Source organism: Anabrus simplex, chromosome 13 (genome assembly GCF_040414725.1).
Source record: "Anabrus simplex isolate iqAnaSimp1 chromosome 13, ASM4041472v1, whole genome shotgun sequence".
NCBI lineage: Eukaryota > Metazoa > Arthropoda > Insecta > Orthoptera > Tettigoniidae > Anabrus > Anabrus simplex.
In genome coordinates this window covers 105193597-105214618 of record NC_090277.1, presented here as the reverse complement: position 1 = coordinate 105214618, position 21022 = coordinate 105193597, and the positions used below count along the sequence as shown (strand labels likewise).

Genomic DNA, 21022 nt, shown 5'->3' with positions numbered 1-21022 from the left:
TTGAAGAAAGTTGAGGCGGTAAGAATGTTACGGGTACACCAAGGTACAAATATGACAAACATATTAGTGTAGATAGAGGATGTAGGAGTTACGTAGAAATTAAAAGGTTTGCACTGGATAGGGTGGCATGGAGGGCTGCATCAAACCAGTCTATGGACCGATGTCCTAAACAATAACATTAAAAGTATTTTATATATATATATAATTTTTTTTTGCTAATTGCTTTACGTCGCACCGACACAGATAGGTCTTATGGCGGCGATGGGATAGGAAAGGCCTAGGAATGGAAAGGAAGTGGCCGTGGCCTTAATTAAAGTACAGCCCCAGCATTTGCCTGGTGTGAAAATGGGAAACCACGCAAAACCATCTTCAGGGCTGCCGATAGTGGGGTTCGAACCCACTATCTCCCGGATGCAAGCTCAACGCTGCACACTCCTAACCACACAGCGAACTCGCCCGGTAAAAGTATTATTATTATTATTATTATTATTCAATAACAATGATAGTGCATCCATGATATAAATGCTGTGAGAAATGAATTAGCACCTGTGTTTGGCGATCTCATTATGAAGAGGGAACATGACGCCTACCAGTATTTTAAATTGTTAACCAGACGAAACACCACTTAATGGATTGAGTTCGTATTACGCACTTGCTTCCACCGCAAACGATACTATTAACTGCGGCTGAATTTCAAGATTTATTACAGCCATTCAATCACACGGGAGATTACTTACACGAATGGTATTTCCTCGACAGCACTCGGCGCAAGGTTACTTCAAAATCAATCATGACCCTACATCCTGGTCAGTAGCGGCGCTAAGCAGCTAGCCCCCCTACTTCCCCTCGCAAAATTGAAAATGGGTCCCTCGTTTCTTGATAAAGAACGTTAAAAGTTTATTTCCTAGTACAAGGTTGTATATTATTACAATGAACAGCAACGACAATAATACTACTACTAATAATAAGTTAAACAATTTAGTTTTCAAACCCAAAGGGATTAAAATAATGCACACACACACACAAAATGCATATTCCAATCAGTAACCAAAACATGCTGACAGTCACAATATTAAGAAATAATCTCGTTCCTAGGACCAAAACAATTTACAATTCAACCGTCCATCGTAGGCCTACTTAGCTACTACACTGACTGCCGCGAGTTATAAACAGGCTCGAAACTTCAGTACTTAGAATTTAGATAAGGGGAGGATGTCTTTGTTATCGCATCTTCCCTGACTATCGAGTTCTCAGAACTCCAAAAAACTTGTTGATTGTTGTGAGTGGCAGCAAGGAATGGTTATTATTGGAACAGGCTGGGAAACCCATGTCCTTTCAGAAATAACTACCGTACTCCTACTGGTGAAAGAAGCTCTGCACTAGGACGGCCTAAGTTTGGAATAACTCTCTGTAATACAAATAATACTGTGCTTATCGCTGCCGCCAGTCTACCACGAACTTAAGACCACATGATGTCTAATATCGTGCAAAATGGCGAGCCAAGATTAAAACAACGGACCCCGCATCATCGGGAAAACGCTAGGAAGAAGAAGACTTACTTAGCTTATGGCATTTTTAGTGCCGGGAGTGTCCGAGGTGAAGTTCGGCTCGCCAGATGCAGGTGCTTTGATTTGACGCCCGTAGGCGACCCACGTCTCGTGACGAAGATGAAATGATGATGAAGACAACACATACACCCAGCCCCTGTGCCAGTGGAATTAACCAATTATGGTTAAAATTTCTGACCCTGCCGGGAATCGAACCCGGGACCCCTGTGACCAAAGGCCAGCTCGTTAACCATTTAGCCATGAAACCGATTCATTTGAATCAATTCGCCAAAATGATTCCTTCATTTCATTACCATATTACGGAGAAGCGAAACTATGGACTCAGATGAACCATTCCGTTATGTTATTTATAACTGCTACAGCTTTACAAGTTACAAGAAGAGAAATGTTGTAGGTAATCGCTAGCATTTTAACTAGAGTAATATCCTTTTTAGAGGTTAGAGTTGAAAAATGCTACACCACTGTCGGACTAATCCTTTCCAAACTTAAGAAACTACCATTCAAAATAGTCCCCTCTGATCAACATTCTAGCATGCACCAACACCATCATGCTGGTCTACTTCCTACTTCACTTCACTAATAAGATTAACGAAGACTTAGTTTTAGCCAAGATACTCCAACCAAGTTGTTAATCTACTTCAACATTTAATCCCATCGCTATGGACTACGCCAATATTAAATCATAATTTACTTTTAGGACTACTAGGCTAACATCACAAGCCTAAAATTTTCAACCTATAATTTCTTTCTTTTTTAATTTTACAACATTACCTTATTACAAGAGAGAAATAAAGAGACTAAGAAGGAGGTACAGACTGGAAAGAAATAGATTTAGAAATGGCTGTGGAAGTAAGGAGAAATTGAAGGAACTTACTAGGAAATTGAATCTAGCAAAGAAGGCAACTAAGGATAACATGATGGCAAACATAATTGGCAGTCATACAAATTTTAGTGAAAAATGGAAGGGTATGTATAGGTACCGTACTTGTAGGATTCCAGCAAGATATAGTATCTTGGATTCAGGAGGTCAAATGGACTGTATCGCGATTGACCTGTCTAAAGCATTTGATAGGGTGGATCATGGGATACTACTGACAAAAGTGAGTGCAATTGGACTAGACAAAAGAGTGACTGAATGGGTTGCTATATTTCTAGAAAATAGATCTCAGAGAATTAGTGTGGGCAAAGCTTTATCTGACCCTGTAATAATGAAGAGGGGAATTCCTCAAGGCAGTATTACTGGACCTTTATGTTTTTTTTTAAATATATAAATGATAGGAGTAAACAAGTGGAATCAGAGGTAAGGCTTTCTGCGGATGATGTTACTCTGTATAGAGTAATAAATAAGTTACAAGATTGTGAGCAACTACAACGTGACCTCGATAATGTTGTGAGATGGACAGCAGACAATGGTATGTTGATAAATGGGGTTAAAAGTCAGGTTGTGAGTTTCACAAATAGGAAAAGTCCTCTCAGTTTTAATTACTGTGTTGCTGGGGTGAAAGTTCCTTTTGGGGATCACTGTAAGTATCTAGGTGTTATATATGGGGTAATCACATAAATGGGCTTGTAAATAAAGGGTACAGATCTCTGCACATGGTTATGAGGGTATTTAGGGGTTGTAGTAAGGATGTAAAGGAGAGGGCATATAAGTCTCTGGTAAGACCCCAACTAGAGTATGGTTCCAGTGTATGGGACCCTCACCAGGATTGCCTGATTCAAGAACTGGAAAAAATCCAAAGAAAAGCAGCTCAATTTTTTCTGGGTGATTTCCGCCAAAAGAGTAGCGTTACAAAAATGAAAAAAAGACGGACTGCTCGACTAAGTGGTACGTTACAAACTATCACTCTCATGTCATGTCTCAACATCACATTTTATAACTACTATTCCTTATTTTTAACCTTAAGAAATCACAGTTCAATTTTTATAAATTATAAATGTCAATTTCCTCTGAATAAAGTTTGTTTTAAGATTAAACAAGGCTGATGAAGCTCAATAAAAGAAGGGCGAAACATGTCCCCTTAAAATTTACAATTTCTATGTTTATTTAACCGCATAACGTGGTATTAATTGTACTGAATAGGTGGGGTAAAAGATATACTACTTTTGCAAACTAATTAAGTGGTATGTTCCGAGCTGTCAGCGGAGAGATGGCGTGAAATGACATTAGTAGATGAATAAGTTTGAGTGGTGTCTTTAAAAGTAGGAAAGATCACAATATGAAGATAAAGTTGGAATTCAAGAAGACAAATTGGGGCAAATATTCATTTATAGGAAGGGGAGTTAGGGATTGGAATAACTTACCAAGGGAAATGTTTAATAAATTTCCAATTTCTTTGAAATCATTTAAGAAAAGGTTCTGAAAACAACAGATAGGGAATCTGCCACCTGGGCGACTGCCCTAAATGCAGATCAGTATTGACTGATCGATGTCTAAATCAACAATTCTCATATTGCCTGACTGCTTTTCCAAACATCCCAGAAAATGAAATATATTAAAAACTCATATTTAGGCAACTGCTGCAAAACCCCATTCCAAGTTCCCTTGACACAACCATTATCAACAACTAACAGTTGTTGTTGTTGTCATCATTCACAATGCACCAAATGTATTTATCCGACCTCTCTTTTCATCTGCACCTACTTTAAGTTTGCAAACAATTTAAGGCACTCCAATCAAGTTTTACACCAAAGTTAAATCACCAATTACCTATTGCAAAGCAAAATTCTCGAACCTAAGACTTCAACCGGATAGTTTTTCTAATTATCACGACTTTACTTCTGAACAAGGTGTCTCATTTAGCATTTTCTCTTTCTTACGACTTTACCTCTAAATAAGGTCTCATTTAACATTCTCTCAAGTTACTGGAATATTTTTCCTAACATTCCAAATAATGTAATATTTAAATTTTCAAATCAGACCACTGCTACTAAGCACTGTATATTGTATTATTTTCCTTAGACTGCTCCTATTGTAAAAATGTTAATATTAGATCTTAGTAATTATACTTCAATTTTAAATCAGGTGCCTGATTTAATCTTAAGGAGATACAGCGACTGATGATGCCTTCTATGAAAGGCAAAACATGTCTCACACTCTTAAGGTAACAATGACCAATTCTTAATTGTATAAAAAATTTAATGTATTGAATAGGTGGTTAAATAATAAATTAATTAGCATCCTACAAGTATGGTATCTTCAATACGGAACCATAATGATTTTTATCTCTTGCAATGAGGAGGTAGGTGACTGCTGGAAGCAATATATTGAAGATCTACATGAATGTCAGGAAAGATAACATTCGGAATTATGTAGAGGATGAGAGCCTGATTGAGGTACAAAGAAAAGGCCCACCAATTACAAAAAGTGAGTTTAATATGGCTCTACACTTATTAAAGGATAAAAAAAAAAACGTACTTCTTGATAACATTTCAGCAGAGCTCCTAAAGAACTGTGGAGATATCATGAAAGAGAGATTGTTTGATATCATTACAAACTGCTAAGAAGAAGGAATCATAACATCCGATTTTATAAAGAGCCGGACAATAACACTCCCAAAGAAAGGAAATGCCAAGAACTGTTCAGATTACAGAACAACAGCCATTCTATTCCATGCTTCTAAAATCCTACTGACAATACTTAAAGGCCGAATCAGCAGAAAAATTGAACAGAATTTAGATGACAACCAATATGGCTTCAGAGCAGGTAAGGGTACTAGAGAAGCAATTCTAGCTCTGCGTCAAATCCTGGAGAGAAGACTGGAAGTTGACAGGAAAATGTATGTAGCTTTCATTGACTTAGAGAAAGCATTTGACAAGGTTGACTGGAAGTTATTATTTCAAACTCTGAGAATGCTGGGTCTTGATTGGAAGGACAGATGTTTTCTTTTTAACCTGTATAAAGCCCAAAGCACAGAAATAAACCTCATTGGAATGACAAGAGAAGCTAAAATAAGAAGAGGAGTGCAGCAAGGCTGTCTCTTATCACCTTATCTGTTTAATATCTTCATAGAACTCGCTATTAGAACAGTAAAAGAAAAAAACCAAAGGGATATATTTTAATGGTAAACAAATTAATTGCATTCACTTTGCAGACAAGATTGCACTGATAGCTGATTCAGAGCACAAAATGACTTGGATGCTCAGTATTCTACACAGCACCGTAGAGAAGTTCAAGCTAAAGATAAACACAAAGAAAACAAAAATTATGGTAGTTCAAAAGAAAAAGACTGAATTGAAAACAAGCATTAAATTAGGCTGTGCAAAAATAGATCAGGTTAAAGAATTTTGTTATCTGGGTAGTGTTATTACCAATGATAATCAGTGCCAGACAGAGGTCAAAAGAAGAATTGCTATGGCAAAACAAGCGTTTCAAAGCAGGTAAAATCTATTGTTAAATAAAGCACATAGGAATAGAAACCAGGAAGAAATTTGTTAAAACCTTTGTTTGGAGTGTGCTAACTTAGGCCCAGTTTCATCAACACATGTTGGTACTTAAAAGGTGTTAAATCATTTTAACATACAATTTAAGAAAATTTGCGTTTCATCAACAACTGTTAACGTTAACATACGTTAAACTGCGTATTAAAGTTAACATCAGCCATTTCCCATGTTAAATGGCTAACATTAGCATTTAGCAACCTGTTCCAAAATGGCTGCTCTGAATCTCCTTTTAGATGCGGAATTGCTCTATTTAGATCTTTTAAACAATAATCCTGATCGAAAAAGTGTTCAGTGATGTAATCTTTGAAAATCTGATGGATGCAGAATTTCTTCATAGATATAGTTTATCGAAAATAGTCATTACTAAGGTTGTTGACAAAATTCGAGTGAGGTTAGAATATACTATGAAGAGAAACTTACCTCTTTCTCCAATGTTGCAGGTACTGATAACATTTCGATTTTTTGCTACTGGTTCGTTTCACATAATGGTCGGAGACAATGCTGGAATTTCTAAAGCCGCTGTTAGTAGTTATTTGTTGAGTGTCTGAAGCAATAACATCCACGAGAATGAGGTATGTAACATTCCCTTCAGTAGAAGAACGTCAGCAAATTAACCATGACTTCTATGAAATAAGCAGTTTTCCTGGTGTTCAAGGTGCAATAGATTGCACACATGTAGGAATCCAGTCACCCGGAGGCAATAGGGCCAAAATATATCGTAATTAGAAGGGATATTTCTCTATTAATGTTAATGTTCAGGTGATTGGTGATCCTAACCTCCAAATCAGGGATATAGTTGTGGCCTGGTCCTGTACACGACAGTACAATATTTAATAACTGCCATATCGCAGCACAGTTTGAAGTGGGGACAGTTAACGAAGGGATTTTGTTAGGTGATACTGGATACGCGGTAAGAAAGTAGGCTATATGTTAACCCCATTGAAACCCTCGCAGACTTTCTCCCACGCCTCGTCCTTTTCTTTTATTGTCAAGCCATCTGTGCGCTTGCACTCAACTTCTCTATATTTACTAATTCAATTAACAACTCCTTTTTGAAGGAGGAAAAATTAGAACTACGACTCCGTTTACTTCACGTGCCATATTTAACAGCTGTACTCAAACAAAAGCGCATCGGAGCATGCTGTAAAACAGCATGTTCGTACCACTGCCTCCTTGATTCGCACCAGTTCGTAATGTTGGGAGAGTTAACAGTCGATTAATTACCATTTCACAGGAAAAGTTTGATGAAACGCAAGAAACCTAACAAGATGTTAAATTTTTAACTTAGTAACTACTTGTTAGTATATAATTAACATGTGTTGATGAAACCGGGCCTTAGGGTTGTAAGACCTGGACTTCGGGAAAACAAGCACAATCAAGACTAGAAGATGCAGAAATGTGGTTCTGGAGATGACTGACAGGGACGAGTTGGACAGAAAAGAAGACCAATATCCAAATCTTGGATGATGTTAATGAGAAACAAACCTTAATTCATTCAATAGAGCAGAGGAAAGTTAAATTTCTTGGACATGTCCTACAACATATGACACCTTTCTCCAGAATGTTTTCAAAGGCAAAATGCTAGGCAGGAAGTGTAAAAGGAAGACCGCGTCTCTCATACCCTAGGAACATAATCGCTCAACTGGGTTTTGCTTTCTAGGTCACAATGAAAAGGACTGCTGAAGACTGTGGAATGTGGCTGCAGTGACAAGGCTTAGCCGTTAGTGGATGGATGTATTTTGCTTTTAATAAATGGTTTGAAAACACCTAATGGTTGATTGATGCCCACATCTTACCTTATACTCTGCATGACAAAAAGTCCAGCGTATAAAGACTCCTCCAGCCAGCCATATTTCATAATTAGCATTGGACTTTAACTACCAAGAGGGAACGTAACTCTCCATTTGTTCCCAATTTAGAATTTTATCAAGATTGTGAAAACCAATCCATGATGTTCTAAAAAACTTTTAGTATTGACACATTAAACTTTAGCTGAAGATGACCCATAAAGGGTTGAAACATGTCCTAGTTTTGCTAGTTTTATGATTGTACATAACATTTAGTTTTAAGTGGTTTGTATCAACATTGTATTGAAAATGTGGACCAATACAAATACAAGGTGAAGGGGGAACTCCACCGACAAACTTTCGTAAGGTTGTTCAGGGATACCTTCGGAGTATATTGGTACAAGGGACCCGTAGTCTCCGGTGGCTCACAGCAAGGTAATTGCATTCCATTTGGTTTGTTGCGCCAGTGAGCTTTGTGTCGGTATTGCACCGAAAAAAAAAAAAAAAAAAAAAAAAAAAAAAGGTTTTACGTCCATTCTAAAGGCTTGTTCTTGACAGACGCTGGGGTGCCAAAATTTTGTCTCACAGGAGCAGCAGGACTTGCAAGCTTTCATCTTTGCAGACGACGTGGTGATCTGGGGTGAAACTGAAAATGATATGGAGGAAAAGCTGCAGAAATGGAGTCAAGAGTTTAAGAGGTATGATTTAAATATCAACAAGGCTAAGACGGTGGTGATGAAGTTACAGCGGGAAGATGACAAAAAATCAGAATAAATGGCACTAAAATGGACAGTGTTCCAACGTTCATTTTTTTGCTATTTGCTTTACGTTGCACCGACACAGAAAGATCTTATGGCGATGATGGGATAGGAAAGGCCTAGGAATGGGAAGGAAGCAGCCGTGGCCTTAATTAAGGTACAACCCCAGCATTTGCCTGGTGTGAAAATGTGAAACCACGGAAAGCCATCTTCAGAGCTGCCGACAGTGGGATTCGAACCCACTATCTCCTGATTACTGGATACTGGCTGCACTTAAGCGACTGCAGCAATCAAGCTGAGTTTCTAACGTTTAAGTACTTGGGTAGTATAGTATCAAAAAAGACAACCTTGCAAAATATGAGGTGGACAGTCGAATTAGCAAGGCAACTCAATTTTACCACCAAGTAAGACAAATGCTGTGGGATAAACAAGTACAATTAAAAGCAAAGATGACATTATATAAATTATATTATACCCCTATCCTCACGTACAGCTTGGAAACTACCAATGTTAACGAGACAACTCAAAACTCCAGGCTGAAGATATGAAGTTCCTACGCACCATGATACAGAAGACCAGGAAGGACAAATTCAGGAATGATAAAGTCTGAGAGGAGGTAGGAATAGGAGACTCCCTACTACAGAGGATTTAGAAAGCAAGACTGAAGTGGTTTGGCCATGATGAGTGCAAGTAGGACTGCAAGAAGAGAACATGAAAGAGAAGTAAAAGGAAAAAGAACAGTGGGCAGATCAGAGGAAAATGGACAGATCTGTTGAAGAAAGATGTCGAGAAGAGAGGACAAGATTACGAGAAGATTATGAGAGAACAGTGGTTCATGGACAAAGAAGGAGGGGGCTCGTACACCACACCCGGGCAACTAGAGATGGTCAACGATGATGATGAGGAGGAGGAGTTGTTTAACATGCCAGAAGCCAACAACACTGAGTTATTACCCGCAAGGGAACAGTTCTGCATTGTACAGTACACTGACAGAACGAGTTGAACACACTGTGACAAAAGTGGTTTTTTTTTTTTTTTGCTAGGGGCTTTACGTCGCACCGACACAGATAGGTCTTATGGCGACGATGGGATGGGAAAGGCCTAGGAGTTGGAAGGAAGCGGCCGTGGCCTTAATTAAGGTACAGCCCCAGCATTTGCCTGGTGTGAAAATGGGAAACCACGGAAAACCATTTTCAGGGCTGCCGATAGTGGGATTCGAACCTACTATCTCCCGGATGCAAGCTCACAGCCGCGCGCCTCTACGTGCACGGCCAACTCGCCCGGTGACAAAAGTGTACATAGGCCTACTTCGTCTAAGGGTGGTTGCAGTACTCTGTGTTTTGTGTTGTACGTTTTGGTTATTGCACCTCACATACTTTTTTTTTTTTTTTTTTTTTTCTGCTGTGAAGGTATTTTTACAGAAACAAGGATGACTGGGATAACAAACCGCATATACGGGACATGTTTTTTAAGTAAGGGCTGTTTGAAAATAACTACACAACAAAAGACTATTTTCAGAATCTACATACTTTACTGTATTTTTCAACATAGCCACCAAGTTTGTTTAAACACTTATCACAACTTACAACTAAGTTTTGAAGACCCTCTTCATAGAAACTCGCCATCCACTTTGATAGCGTCAGGAAAGCCATTGAGAGAGCTGTTATTGCGAAACGTCTGTCCTCACGAATCTTCACTTCAAACTGAAGCCACCAAATTGTCTGCAATCAGAGATGGGCAACCGGAGGGGGCCTCATCATGGACGTCACATTATCACGGCCATCTTTGAAGTCTCGTACCCACTTATGCACTTTGCCTTCACTCATAGCATTAGCACCGTACACTTCGCAAATCTGTCGGTGAATGTCTGTGCCAGACAGGCTCCTTGCCGATAAAAACCGGATCACTGACCGAACCTCGCACGGGGCGGGCGAGTCGATAATCTTGAACGTCTGAGCACCGTTGTTTCCGAGGCATGCCGGCACACGATGCACGCGCTCGTTGTGACATGGGCGCGAACTCCTAGTGTCTACAACAAAACAGCCCTTGCTTAAAAAAAGCACGCCTCATACCATAATTACATTATTACTCTGTAACAAGCCCCGGAGACCATGGGTCCCTTATATCAATATATTCAGAATAACCTCCAAAAATTTGTCAGTGGAGTTCAGCTTCACCCTGTATGTTCTTCTAAAGAACTGTATTATTATTATTATTTTTTTTTTTTTTAGGAGAAACAAGGCAACAGCTCGTAGTTTGATAACCCATCGAGTGACTTAACAACTGAGTGGGCTGGTATACCAAGCCTGCAATTGCATTTAGAGTTTAGATTGACGCACACACCTCAATGTTCAAATATCGCCCACTTTGACTGAGCAGTAATGAGTCTGGTACGAGTCTATCCAGACCCATTCATTAACAAAAATTTTTCTGTTCGTTCTAGCAAGCAGGCTCATTCTCTGACCAATCTAGCCGAGTGGCAGTCGTCACACTTAACAGTGGGCAAAATGCCATTGATCAGGGCTGGACAAATCCCAGGCACCTGGTCACAATGGCAACGAAAAGAAATGTGTAGGTGCCTACAGTTTCCAAATCGTAATTGCTAAATTCCAGTCTGAGGAAAAAACAATATTTTTTGAATTTATTTCCACACTGGAAAATAGCAACATACACAAAATTAATTTGCTGGTATTTTAAAAATTTTGACGGTAAAATTCGCTCCTAAGCTGTTCTGTTTCTTCTTGTTGTTACTGCCGTGTCTCCAACATACCTAAATACGGAGATTTAGAAGTGGCTATAAGCATCGGTTACATCTGAATATTTATTTGAATTGATATGAGCGTTCGAAATGCAGTATTCTATGATCGCTCATAACCAGAGCCGAGTTTAACTAATACAACACCTTTGGGCTCAAGGGCGACTAGCCAATATTGCAATTATTATTATTTCTATATAACAAAAACAATAATTCAGTAAAATACCTCTAAGGTAAAATATCAAATTATAATTATAATGATAACTCATTCTTCTACCGTTCTTCCCACATTTGCAGGGTCCTGGGTGTGAACTGTGCCGCACAAATGGATCGGGCCTAGTTTTACAGTCAGATGTCCTTCCCTATGTGGAGGGGTGTAATCCGATTGCGTATTTCTGTGGCGGTTGATGGTGTTGTGTGAATATGAAGAGAATAGTTTTGGGACAAACACAAACACCCAGTCCCCGAGTTAGAAGAATTAATCAAAGGTGATTAAAATATCCGACCCAGCTGGAAATCGAACCCGGGACCCTATGAACCGAAGACCTGAACGCTGACCATTCAACCGAGGAGTCAGACAATAATAATATTATACTGCTGACAAAACTACTTTACTCAATTAACAATAATACAAATACAGGACTAATTAGCAGGATAGTGGCTTACGTCTTGCTCTCCTCCAAATAACATTTTTGTTAGGAATCGTTTGTCTGGATACATCCGCACTGAATTACAGAAAAGGTCCTTATTCCGTTTCACACCTCATTTAGCATAGCAATCCCTAATAAAATCATTCATAACCCAAAAACGAGGGTCATTGTTTGGTTTTAAAATATCTTCATTTGGTACCAGACTGTCTTCATGATTTTCACTTCCAGTTCCAACAGTACATCCAATGAAAACACAACTAAAAGTGAGCGTGCATTCATCAAAGTTTCTGTGCCGGTGCCATCATTCTTATTTTTCGTTATTGCATGAGAGAAAGCAGTGTGAGTTAAAGTCTGATTCCTGTGAAAAGACAGAATCTAATTTTGGTCTTCGAGACAACAATTTACATGTTGTGCCATTTAATAGTTTTCATTTCATGTTATCAATCTCATTCTGTACTGACAGTTATCACATTACAAATCAAAAAGTCTTATATCATCCCTCTTTTCAATACAGAAAAACATCTATATCAGATGGGATAATATCTATATATTTTTTTCAGCCTATCTCAGTAGAAGCTGGTATTACATTCATGCAAACAAATAAAAACACTAATAAAGTGTATGGAATTAATTCCTTCAGATAGGATGAAACATGTGTAGATATTATCCCATCTAATATAGATGGTTTTCTGTATTGAAAATGAGGATAATATAAGACATTTTTACTTGTAAAGTAATTGTTTACGACCATCAACAGTCTTCAGCAGTCCTTTTCATTGTGACATAGGAAGCAAAACCCAGATGAGTGATTATGTTCCTAAGTTATGAAAGATGCAGTTTTCCTTTACACTTCTTCCCTAGCACCTTGCCTTTGTTTTTTTTGTTTTTTGCTAGTTGTTTTACGTCGCACCGACACAGACAGGTCTTACGACCTTGCCTTTGAAGACATTCTGGAGAAAGTTGTCATGTTGTAGGACATTTCCAAGAAATTTAACTTTCCTCTGCTCTATTGAATAAATTAAGGTTCGTTTCTCATTAACGCCATTCAAGATTTGGATATTAGTCTTCTTTTCTGTCCAACTCGTCCTTGTCGGTCTTCTCCAGAACCACATTTCCGCAGCTTCTAGTCTTGATTGTGCTTGTTTTCCCAAAGTCCAGGTCTCACAACTGTAAGTTAGCACACTCCAAACAAAGGTTTTAACAAATTTCTTCCTGGTTTCAATTCCTATGTGATTATTTAACAATAGATTTTTCCTGCCTTGAAACACTTGTTTTGCCATAGCAATTCTTCTTTTGACTTCTGTCAGGCACTGATTATCATTGGTAATAACACTACCCAGATAACATAATTCTTTAACCTGATCTATTTTTGCACAGCCTAATTTAATGCTTGTTTTCAATTCCGTCCTCTTCTTTTGAACGACCATAATTTTCATTTTCTTTGAATTTATTTTTAGCCTGAACTTCTCTAACGTGTTGTGTAGTATAACGAGCATGCCAGTCATTTTGTGCTCTGAATCAGCTATCAATGCAATATCATCTGCAAAGAGAATACAATTAATTTGTTTACCATTAAAATTTATCCCTCTGGTTTTTTCTTTTACTGTTCTAGTAGCAAATTCTATGAAGATATTAAACAGATAAAGCGATAAGGGACAGCCTTGCCGCACTCCTCTTCTTATTCTTGCTTTAAAAAAACCCTCATAAGATGAATAAAAAGTGGGTTTCACTTTCCCTGACCTTTTCCAGAACTCGTGGTATTATCGATTCACCCACCATCACGATATTGTCTCTTGTCTAAGTTCCAGCTCGATGTCTAGCATCTTGATACCCATTTGCAGAAACGAGGAGGGTGCGTTTCAACATTGTGGCTGTACATAATATTATTACCGGCCGCATTCAAGTAAGGGAAATAAAAATTCCGTTATTCACATTGGGAGCTTTTGCTTTGGAATACTACGAAGGCGCGTCCCTTCTAAAACCTGGTTTTAAAACTATTAGACCATTTAATTTTTACAAGTAGCTTTGCTGGAACAGTCCGACGTACTTAACACGCACCGTACGAGTAAAACTCGATCATTTCTTCGAATAAATATTTCAACAGGGATAATAACGCCCACTTGACAGTCTTTTGGATCCAATTGATTACTGTACTAACATAACTAAACATCAACATCAGCTAGCTTTGACACCTCAACATTTTATCATTAGCAACGTCTCCTACAAGAAGTCCCATCTTCTTTTCTACGACTTTCTGATAAATCAACCGTATATATTTTAACTCATTTCGGACCGTGGACGGCGTAAGACGTTTAATGTTCCGCGCGAAGCAATGCTGTTTATATTCGTCATCTATGCATTCTTACACCTTAGTCAGCGTTACTGCTTGTAGCAGGAAGTTGGTTGACCTTTTTGAGATAACCGTCGCGTTGAGTGGGGTTATATTTATCTTAGCTGTTTTAGTGCGAATATCTCAGCACTTCCTCGCGCGTCAAGACGGTACTTGAGATTTCAATGCAGTGCATGTCGTTCCTACCGAGTGTAGTATAATGGCATATAAAACAGTTTCTTACGGAAGAAAAAGTATTAAGTATTGTTCACAATGATTATTCTGGTGATGAACTTATTCCTGAAATAGACTCAGATAGTGAAAGTGAGAGTGACGAGAAAATTCCGATTCCTGAATCCGATAGGCCTATAGAGAAAAGTGAAGTGCCTGATACATATCATCCTAGTTATTGTCCACCCGTTCCACCATTTACAGAGAATTCAGGTATAAACGTTCAAATAAAATATAAGCAGGATATTTTGAGTTACGTGAGTATTTTCATGAATGACGAATTTTATCAGTATGTGTGTGAGCAGACCAATCTATACGCGAGTCAAGTGATAAGTGCGGCGCCGCGGCCTTTCACATAGAATTCGATCAAGCAATCGTGGAAACCGATTAGTCCAAAATCCTGATATAAAAATATACTGGACCGAAAACCCTGTTTTTCATACTCCGATATTTTCTAATACAATGTTCCGAATACGCTTCCTTCATATTCTTTCATTTCTTCACTTCGGTGACAGCAATCATTATGCCGAAAATACAGATAGGCTGTATAAAATTAGACGTACGGTATTTTGAAACCTGTGACACCAGATATCACACCCTAAATATTTACTAGTGGTAAGCACAAAGTATCGTTTTTCTAACATTTATAGTTTAGGAGTAATCGTAAATTGTATTAAGTGATGCAAGTCAAGAGGGCCGGGCATCAAAATGGCCGGTCCAGGCATTCAAGTGTCCCGCTCAGAAGCAGGTACTGAACGTGTTAACACATTTGATACGTTCACACTTCTATTCTGAATAACTGACATTGATCTTACTATCTTGAACTCACGTTATGGGAGTGGAACAAATATCCCCCTTGGATGATTGTGCTTTTACACTCAAGTCCGTCATAGTCCTAATGGTGTACAAGAAGAGGATCCATTTTGGTTTTAAACGCTCAAATATTCGAGATTAACCACATTATAATCTTCAAAACTGTTTGTTCACCATGTGTTAGTGGAACACGGAACTTGATTGTCGGCCCTGATTCAAATAACTTGATATATGACATAGTTGAAATGAAAGTATGTTTGACAATGAAAACATTTAGAACTTGCTGGTTTTAGTTTACTGATCTTGCATTATGTTCTTATAATTGAATATATTTTTACAATGTGTTGAATGGTGGAACATCCCTCAAACTCTATCTTATTAATAGGCTGATGATGCCTGTAAAAAAAGGGTGAAACATATACCTATGACTTAAGTATTATGTACCGGTATAAATTTTAACCACATGAAATAGTGGATTGTATTATACTGTATTGAACAGGTGGATCTATAAATATTATAATATTTGTGATATACAGTTAATTTTTCCCGACCTGGTCCCGGGCCCATACGGCCTATGCCTAAATAAGGCTCGGCTCGTAACCATTACATCGACAAGCTAAACCTCCGCCTTCAGCTGGTCTTCACTTTACACTGCGACAAAATTCAGTGAAAAGGTGTTAATTTAAAATAATAATTGAAACTAAAAACGGTGTTAACCTAAGAAAACAAAGGAATGAAAAAACAAATGATGCAGATGGAAATGAACAATAGTAGCACATGGTGAGGTTGTGGACCTCATAGTTTACAAAATATTGTTTAGTAACAATAACAAACAGGTTGAAATCACTGTCGAAAATCATCCTTGTAGAAACTCATCATATTAAATTGGTCAGGAGAGGAGCGCGAACAAACATTTTTGAGAAACCAAGCCTGATATAACGTGCAGGCGAAAAGCCTGTGACAAGGAGAAAAAACACCAATGAAATTTAAAGCTTAGAAACAGCAGCATTCTCAATATCTTCTCAATCTAGCGGTCCCTTTCTTGATTATTGTTTCATAATGTTGGCTGGTGTCTTGCCTTATTATAAAGGGTCGGAAGGGCCACAATATAAAATTGAGAAGCTGAGAAGCTGGTCTTGGCGCCAGATTTTTTCCATTATGTTCTTTGTGTCTTGCACTACTATGTAATAAGCACTGCTTGAGGTTTAGTACATGTTAGAGTAACAAATGTGATTTAAGAGTGATTAAGATGAAGTGAGAGATCAAACTGGTTAGTATTATATAGGTAAGAAAATTATTTTTATTTTTAATGTCTGGTGTCTTAAGAAATTTGACTGGCTCATAGAATGTTTTCTCATTTGTCTTTGTCTAGCCCTGCCTATGGTGATGACAATGATGATGACTTTAGTTGCTTCAAAGATGAATAATCCCCCCGACCAAGCTATCCTCTTGACTTTCTCTAATAGATTCTTGAAATTTGGTCCTTCAATAAGCAAAGGTGTCAGATGTCATTTTTTAATAAAACTTGAGCACATCTAAAAAAAAAAAATACTTAAAGGGATTGCAGCATATGACACTTAATAACAAGTAATCAGGTACACGTAAATACAGATAGGAGAGCAGAGACTCACCGTCAAACAGCACGTTCTGGTAGTGGATGTCGTTCCTCTCCCGCAGCTCCTCCTCCTGCTGTTCCCACTTCTCGCGCAGCTTTTGCAGTCGCAAGTCGTTCAGCATGAAGTTGGTCTCACCGGCTTCACCTTCGGGCAACTTGCTGAGGGATTTGGCCAGCTTCGCATCTCTATTCTTAATTAAATCCATGTCGCGTCTGAGGCAACGTCTTGTACGGCCCAGACAATCAGTATAATCCACCCTAAGAATAGGAAAAAAGTACACGAATTATGAAATGCAAAAAATATTCTGGAAACTAACAAAATTAGAAGTAATTTCTTACAATCTGCTTTACGTCGCACCAATACACATAGGTCTTATAGTAACAATGTGACAGAAAAGTGTTACGAATAGGAAGGAAATTGGTTAATATAGGTAGTTCAGAATATGAATGTTCAGCCGGAGGATAAGATTGATATCATTCTAATGAACTTACCATGTTTATAGGGAATAAAACAGTTCGATTTGAGATTATACTTTCTCAAATAATGAAAATAAGGAAGATAATTCCAATAAAAGAGATAAAAGAGATGGCCATGGCCTCAATGAAGGTATAGCCCCAGCATTTACCTAGTATGAAAATGAGAAAGCATGGAAAACCATCTTCAGGGCTGCCAACAGTGGGATCCGAACCCACTATCTCCCGGATGCAAGTTCACAGCCGTGCGGCCCTAACCGCATGGTAATTAGAAGTAACCTTTCACAATATTTCATAGATCTAACAAAGTCATATGATAGTGTTCCCAGGGAGAAGGTTGGGAAATCATGGTCAAAACAAGGACTGGGTATGCAAACTGTAGAACTGCTGCAAGCAATGTACAACTGTGTCCTCAGCGTGCCGAATCCGGTTGGAAAGACAAAATAGTTTAGAAGTGAAACTGGACTAAGACGGAGGAGTGTGCTTTCGCCTTGTTTGTTTCTAATGGTTATGGATGAACTTTTAAAAGAAACAAAGGAAGCATATGAGAAGAGAGAGATGAAGTTATTACTATTTGCAGATGATATTGTGGTCTGGAAAATGAACAACAAAGAAGTACAAGAACAATTCGATATACTGAACAAGAAAATTGAACAGTATGGGATGAAAATCAGCGCAGAGAAAAGCCAGCCTATGGTGATATCAGGAGGAGAAAGACAAGGGAAACGCATTGTGATAACTGGTGGTCAAAGCCTTGAAATCATTGACAGTTTCAAATACTGAGGGATGTGAATTAATGCAGAATACAAGGCTGGGCATGGAAGTTAGCAAGAGGGTACAACAGGGCAATTGAACAGGGCTGAAACGTGGAAAATGACAAGTAAGGAGGAGAGTAGAATTTAAGCCAGCGAAATGAAATACCTAAGATGTATGATATAAAAAACATGGGAAGACAAATTGAGAAAGATGTCGGAACGGAAAACCTAAATGAGAGAATTGTAGTTGTTCCGACATAATTCCTTCTTGTTATCACTCCTAATTTTGGTCACCTAATCCTCAATTTCCTCTAAAATGTCATCTAACACGCAACGAATAACGTCACTAATAAGTTTTACTCGCTGTTGATGGCCGATCGTCTTATCTCTGATCTAGTTGACGATGCAAGAACTTCTGAATCAATTGCCATTTGTCACTGTACTAAACGCTGCCTTATGTTTAAACTAGCCTACGTGTGTTAAGTAGTGACTTACACTTACTACTGTACTAAACACTGTCTACGTGTGAACCAGCCATAAGGTTTTCTCCAACCATACCTTAGCTACTGAGCAAGAATCCATTCTCATTACACAGCCATACCATTTCAATTTTGATCTGATTATGGTATCACATAACGATCCTCTTATTTGAATCCTTTGGTGAATCATCTTGTTGCGGACCTTATATCTCCTTGTTTTTTGTAGCAATGTCTTGAGGAATTTCATTTCTGCATTTCTCAGTAAGAATTTTTTGGGTGCTATTTCTGTTCGAAATGTATTTATTTATTATCCATGAAAAATCCCTACTTTGTCTAACCTATTAGGGCTGCAGGTTATAACTAGTTACCTTAAATAATACAAACATATAATTAAAACATTTTGAAGTGAGTGATTACACACACAAATTAACTAAACTGGTAAAAAGGAAAAAATTCTTAATTTTTTCTAAAATAAACAGATTTCGGAAGGGACGATCATGTGTGGAACAAATCTGGAACCTCAAGACAATACTGAAGGACAGAGTTGCCAGGGGCAAGAAGTATGTAGCAGTTTTTGTTGACTTTCGAAAAGCATATGATTCAGTTGATAGGAGCACATTGTTTAACATCCTTAGAGAAATGGGTACAGATAACAAGACATTACAGCTAATAAAGGAGACCTTAACAAACACATACTCAAAGGTTAAGTTTATGGGAGAGATATCTGAACCCTTTGAAATCAAGACAGGCGTTAGGCAAGGAGATTGCCTATCCCCACTACTGTTCAATTGTGTCCTGGATAAAGTCATCAAAGAGTGGGAAAAAGAACTCGCAGAAAAAGGCATTAAAGACCAAATAAGAATAGGATACAAGAAAGAGAACATCACTGTCAACTGACGATCTTGTACTGTTGTCAGAAAATATTGAATCAGCGATAATACAAGTTAACACTTTAAAAGAGGTAGCAATGAAAACTGGCCTGCAGATATCATTTGAAAAGACACATTTCATGACCAACATTAAAGAAGCCCCAAGATACATAGTAACAACAAACAATGATAAGATAGATAAAGTTGTTAAATTCAAATACCTTGGTGAGATTATACAACCTAATGGGCTTGATAAAGAAGCAAACCGTGAGAGAGCCAGAAAAATGGAGCTTGCATTCCACCTTACAAAAAACACATACAACAAGAAAGCGATCTCTATTAGGACAAAACTACGCCACTATCAGGCAGTAATTCAACCAGAGTGCTTGTATGCTTCAGAATGTCTGGGATTAACAACCAGGAAAGACACTGAAGAAATTGAGAAGAAGGAAAGAAAGATTCTAAGAAAAATCCTCGGTCCAAAGAAATGTACTGACACATATCGATTACGCAGTAACAAAGAAATATATAAAACATGCAGTAGGATTTCAGATGTCATTCAAAAGCGAAGAGTTAAATTTTTTGGACATATTTCAAGAATGCCTGATGACAGACTTGCCAAGAAAATCTTTAACCACTTCAATAAGCCCAATAGGAAAGGCAGCTCTTATGAAAAATGGTTTGTTAACACGAAGAAGGATTTGCAAGAAATGAACATCACACATCAAGACATCCGCAATAGAACCACCTTCAGAGAAAAGCTACACTCATTTAAGGGTTTCCTAGAGCCAGAAACAGCGACCAAGAAGAAACAACAATGGACGGCTGAAAGAAAAGAAGCAGCAAGCAGGAGGATGAAGGAGTACTGGCGCCAAAGAAAGTTTAAATCATGAGGAGTTATTTACGTGGTCTACAGCTGGCCAAAATCGATAAAAGGAGAAGAAACAGCACTAACTTAAAAAATTCATTCAAACAACAGATCTTGTGAAATATTCTAAAAAAAGGTTTGACTAACATTACTGTACAACAATTTAAGTGTTGTTCCAAAATATATCTTGCTTTGCTGAAGAATGGACAATCAAAAATAAGGCGAGTTGCAGTTTCTTCATCTCCACAAACACAACTGTTATTACCACTAATTTTGAATTTATATAAATAAAATTTTAATTTTCTGTGACCCAAAAGAAACTGAGTGCTAGTGAAATTTTGGTTTCAATAAACTGCAGTCCAAACGGTCCTGTACCGTGGGAAAAAATATTGTTTTTGTAACTTCACCCTTATTACTTGAGTTCCAAGCTTTGACCATTCACTGATTGTGAATTTATATAATTCACATTTCACTTTTGATATAGGGGCTCTTTTGTATACAGTTTCATTGTCACTAAATGCTGCAAGTTTAGCAAGCTCATCTGCTCTTTCATTACCTAATAGACCTTCATGACCTTTAACCCACTTAAAACAGATATGTCTTCCATACTGTGAGAGATCTGTTCTAA

At 38.0% G+C, this 21022-nt stretch overlaps 2 protein-coding genes across 2 annotated transcripts in view; one reads left to right on the top strand and one right to left on the bottom strand.

Annotated features, from left to right (window-relative positions):
* LOC136884660 (organic cation transporter protein) overlaps nt 1-21022 on the top strand; it is a 257104-nt gene that overhangs the window by 21398 nt on the left and 214684 nt on the right. The window lies entirely within an intron of this gene.
* The window catches only part of LOC136885000 (coiled-coil domain-containing protein 174), a 29588-nt gene continuing 18849 nt past the window's right edge, over nt 10284-21022 (bottom strand). Inside the window, exons 4-5 of the mRNA XM_067157375.2 lie at nt 16966-17207; nt 10284-10585 (exon numbers count right to left, since the gene is read on the bottom strand). Coding sequence (XP_067013476.2) covers nt 10284-10585; nt 16966-17207 — 544 coding nt within the window. The remainder of the gene's footprint in view (nt 10586-16965; nt 17208-21022) is intronic.